This window comes from Callospermophilus lateralis, chromosome 2, assembly GCF_048772815.1.
Source record: "Callospermophilus lateralis isolate mCalLat2 chromosome 2, mCalLat2.hap1, whole genome shotgun sequence".
Classification (NCBI taxonomy): domain Eukaryota; kingdom Metazoa; phylum Chordata; class Mammalia; order Rodentia; family Sciuridae; genus Callospermophilus; species Callospermophilus lateralis.
The window spans coordinates 197,144,032-197,149,348 of NC_135306.1; the positions used below are offsets into that span (position 1 = coordinate 197,144,032).

Sequence of the window (5,317 nt, forward strand, 5' to 3'; positions counted from 1 at the left end):
CATATAGGAAATAAGAGCTTCATTGACTTTATTCCACTTTTCCTCTACATCTGCTCTTAGATTAAAGAGGAATAAAGAGAGTTGGGAAAGAAGAGGAAATATGGAATCAATTTGACAAAATTAGGCTATATACCTGTATAAATATACCCAGGTGAATTCCACCTTTATGTGTATCTACAATGCACTGATTATCAATAAATAAATAACCAATAGAGTAAGAGGAAGGGGAATAAGAGGATAGAAGGGAAGGGGGAAGCACTGGGGACTGAAATGGAGCAAATTCACTTCCATTCCCATATGATTATGTCAAAATAAATCCAACCATCATGTATAATACACTAATAGAAACATAAAAAAAGAAGTATATCTCTTCTTTAAAATGAAAAATAACTCCTGCTGTTTCTCTCTAGCTATCTAGGTTTTTATTTGAAACAAAAATGTTAAAGGCTGTTTCTTTAGATAATAGATACAGAAAACAAGAGTGGGAGCAGATAGGGAAACAGGGAAATCCTCACAGATATCAAGGCATTTGATATTCATGCTCTCCTGGTTTCCTAACAAAATAGGAAATTGGCATCCGTGTCAGGAAGATCCGGTGCATATTGGTTATATGATTGATAAGTGCAACTTGAATCTCTAGCTGGCTTTCTCTAGCTTTGTGCTGAAAGCCGTACTTCTTAGGGTAACAAAATCTAGTGCAGAGCAGATTCATTTACCCAAATCTTGATGCTTTATATCACCCAATCTTCAAAAACAATGAGGAGAGATAGAGTTCAAGCTTAAATCCAGAAGTCAAGTATGCACTCAGAACATGGTATTCTCAACAGCTGGGGGCTAAAAAAAGAAGGATCAAGCACACACCCTCCTATAGTGTACAGGAAATGTAAAGTAAAAGGCTGACAGCTCTCCTTGTAATTCTGTTCTGGTATTTCTTTGGTCAGTTAAACCACAGGGAGGTGTCAGTGGGATCATGGATAAGAGACATTGTTCACCACCTTTCCCAGTATTTCCAGAAAGTTCACTGAGACCGTAACAATGGGGTTGTCAACCAATCATCACCCAAATGTACCAAGTGAACCCAAGTGGTTCCCATTCACAAAGCAATTATTCTTAAACCTAATGGCTGTAAATGCCTTTGCTCAGAGAAGGCAAACACAGTGTCTTTTGGGTTTGAGTTATTTCATTCAGATATTGTTCTGCAGGTTTGTCTATATTGTCAGGAATGGTTGATCTCCTTCTTTTTAAAGACTGAATAATGTTCCATTGTGCATATATGTGTGTGGAGGGGTGCTTGTGCCCCATTTTCCCCATGCACTTACCCCTTGGTGGACTTTACATTGCTTTGATGTCCTGGCTATTGTGAATAATACTGCAATAAACACAGGAGCGCAGATATCTCTTGAAGGAACTATTATAGTCGATTTTCTAATACTCAAGTATTCTGTGGTCCTATGGAAGAACTCCTGCTTTGAGTTGCTAGTTTTGAGACAATTTTCTTTTCATTGTTCTGCCATTATTTTTGTGTTGCTATTGTTATTTTGTGATTTTATATTAATGTCTGTGAGTGACACTGGGCTAGTTTTTGAGCTTTGTTAGCTTGCTTCACTTAAATTACCGTGAAGCCTTCCTTCTTCATCCATGCCCTACATGGGTCACCTTACGTCAGTATTTTCTGGTCCATAATAACTTTCAGGCCCACAGATGGGTGCTCTAGCTGCTGAATTGTAATCAATTCCTTCTTTCCTTATGATGGCATAGTAGTTGCTATTTTGTATCTTCTGTGTAACTTTTGGTGATCAATACTTTCTGACAGAAAATCACCTTCCACCAGGCTCTTTATTTCCATACTGTGAAGCTAATTATCCTCTCATTTCTGTATTTCCTGCTTCACCAAGCATTATTTTTCTTTAAAAGATAGCAAACAATAAAATGAAAAGAAAAAAAAATCCCACATTTTGATTTTGCTGCAAAGAATGAGGCCTTAGATTTTTGAGTTGTATCATTTAAAAATATTGATTATAAACTAAGTTTATGTAAAATAAATAAAAAAGATTTCTTCTCAACTTACAATAATTTTATCATCTTTTGAAAGGTAGGCTTAATTATTTTATCCTATTTGTGCTTATTAATTCTAGTATTTGTAGAGACATAAATTTTGTTTGAACACTATAGTTTAAATGTAGCTTCTAATATGGTTTTGTAAATTCTTAGAGATATTTGCAAACTTTGTTCAACCAAAGGCTGGCTTAAATGATTTTTAACTTTCAAAGTGGCAGAAACCTAGAGAAATTCCCTCTTCCACTAATCCATACTTGGGCTCATTTATCAAAGTTCATATTAAACTACAAATGCCCTCCCTAATGCCCCCTATGATAAGGCCTAATTTCTAAGGAGCATGTGTTGCAGAAGTTAAAAAAAAAAAAAAACACCTGAACTTTTCAACTCTAGACATGATTTATCCATGCTTTTTAAAACAAACTAAAATCCCTAAATATGAACTTGATCAATTTCATTAATTATATCTAATTATTTTTCTATAAAATAAACTTTTTCTTAACATGGTCTATCATGGGCTGGAACAGGTTAATTTGCTGGTTAATTTGCTATAACTATTGCCTTACTTTTGTCCTTTATTTAATGTATTTCTAGTTTATAAATGTTGAATATAACTAATTTGGAACAGAAATTGACTAAGAATATTTCCCACCTCTGAGCAGTCCAGTTCCTCTGAGCAAGGGCACTGGCAGCCATTGTCTCTAAGAACAGTTGTATAAGGAGAATATCAGGATGGGAAAACTTCCTGACGTTCCCTCCATGAGGATGGTCCAGCATGGAAAAGATCAAACCTGTACTTCATTTTTAGAGATTTACTTACACTTCAGAGTAGAATTAAGATTTCTCTCAACTGGGGGAAGGATGGACAGGATACCAGCAATATCATATGAGACCAGACTCAACTAATTTGAGGACTTCTCTACTGTGATGCACCCTGCTGCATGGTTGGGAATCATTTGAATTCCCTTGGCACATTTGAGTGATGGTTGGTTGACAACCCACTGTTTCTATCTCAGTGAACTTTCTGGAAACATTGGGAAAGGTGGTGAACAGAGGTCCCACTGACACCTCCCTGTGGTTTAACTAACCAGAGAAAATACCAAAACAGAATTGCAACAAGGGTTCTCAGCCTTTTAATTTATATTTCCTGTAAATAGGATGAGTGTGTGCTTAATCCTTTCATTTTTCCTCCAGCTGTTGAGAATACCATGTTCTGAGTGCATACTTGACTTCCAGATTTAATCCTGAATTCTCGTATCTGTTCTCAATTTTGGAATTTGGGCAATGAGTCTCCTCTGCATTGGATTTTGTTTTCCTAAGACATACACCGATAGTGGAAGAGAGTTGAAGATTCAAGGTACATTTTACCAATGATAATGCTGAGATATACCAGATTTTCCTGATTTCAGTGTCAGTTTCCTAATTTGGTAAGAAAATAGGATGGAAAGGGTGGATTTTTTCCTCCATACGTGTGATGACCTACCATATTGTCCTCTTGGTCTGATTCTTCTGTAGGTACATATTATCTGAAGAAATGCCCTCTAAAATTGACTTCATAATAATAAGATAAATATTGAGAGAAAAACAAGAGCTATTTTTATTCTGAAGACAAGAACAAAAGAGAAGAGAAGGCAAGTACTTCATAAAAACCAAACAGAATACAACAGTTACTAATAGGGCATTATGTAAAAATGTGGATGTGTAACCGATGTGATTCTGCAATCAGTATTTGGGGTAAAGATGGGAGTTCATAATCCACTTGAATCTAATATATAAAATATGATATGTCAAGAGATTTGTAATATTTTGAACAACCAATAAAAAAAAAGAAAAAACAAAAAAAACAAACGGGTTTTTCCCTAGGTGAATCTTCATAGTGTAACTGAAGAGGCATCGATATAGCATTGATTATGTTCTCTTTAATTAATTTAATGTCAGATATATCAAGAGGCTCATCAAAGTGTACAAAGGCAATAGCAAAAACTTACTATTTTCAGATGGCTGTTTTCTAAGAAACATATTATTAGAAATTCAATTATGTAATCAATTGATTTTTGGCATCTTTTAGGTGTTGTTGATAATTAAGGAACAGATTTTTTTGTCAGAAACATTTGCCTCATCACTTGATTGAATACTAAGAGCCCTTTGGCCTTCTTGTTGGATCCTGCTGACATAGAAATCATGTTTCAAGATAGAAGCTCTTATTTCCTATGTGTTTTAGGGCTTTTATCACATCCTGGTTTCTCAGGCTGTAGATGAGAGGGTTTGATTTGGGAATTATGATACCATAAAACACAGATGCCACTTTTTCTTGCTCTTGAGATCTACTGGTCCCATGGTGTACATACATATACAAGAGAGTCCCATAGAAAATACTGACTGCTGTCAGGTGGGAGGCACATGTGGAGAAGGCTTTCTTCCTGCCTGCAGCAGAAGATATCCTCAGGATGGCAGCCAGGATGCATGTGTAGGAAAAGATGACAACCAGCACAGTGAATGTCAAGTTAAACCCCACAAAGACAGTCAGTACCATGATGTTGACGTGGATACTGGAGCATGACAGGGCAAGGATTGGGGGTACATCACAGAAGAAATGATTAATTGCATTGGATTTGCAAAAGTTCAATGAGAAAGTAAAACCTGTGTTTACAGAGGCATTCAGGAAACCCATGAAGTATGAACCCAGCAGCAGCTGAATGCAGCATCTCCGAGACATGACAGTTGGATAGTGCAGTGGGTTACAGATGGCCACGTATTGGTCCACTGCCATCGCAGCCAGGATGTAGCAGTCACTGGTTACAAAAGTACCATAGACCAGCAATTGCACCAGACATCCTGTGAAGGAGATGGATTGTTTGTTGCACAGGAAATTCTGCAGCATCTTGGGAGTGATAGCAGAGGCATAGCAGAGGTCCACAAAAGCCAAGTGTTGGAGGAGAAAGTACATAGGAGTGTGAAGGGAGGAGTGGCTCTTGATGAGGAGGATCATCCCCACATTGCCTAGTAAGGTGGCTGCATAGGTCACCAGAAATACCATGAAGAGGATGTGCCAAAACTTGTGTTGACCTGCAAATCCCAGCAGAATGAATTCAGTCACTTCAGTGCCATTATTGTGTCCCATGGTTGCTAAAGATTAAACAGCATGTGTAAAATGGCAAAGAGACAAGAGCAGAAAAGGTATGACCCTGTGATTCTCTTAATGTAGATGTGAAAATGGTATAACATTGAGTTCCACAGTGGGCTCAGCGTATTTCTGTGACAT

The 5,317-nt window shown here is 37.1% G+C and overlaps 1 protein-coding gene across 1 annotated transcript; it reads right to left on the reverse strand.

Annotated features, from left to right (window-relative positions):
• Window positions 1-4,234: 4,234 nt before the first annotated feature.
• On the reverse strand, window positions 4,235-5,176 carry LOC143390507 (olfactory receptor 5AK2-like). The gene has a single exon (XM_076842884.2). The coding sequence runs from the start codon at window positions 5,174-5,176 to the stop codon at window positions 4,235-4,237; it is 942 nt and encodes a 313-aa protein (XP_076698999.2).
• Window positions 5,177-5,317: the final 141 nt, after the last annotated feature.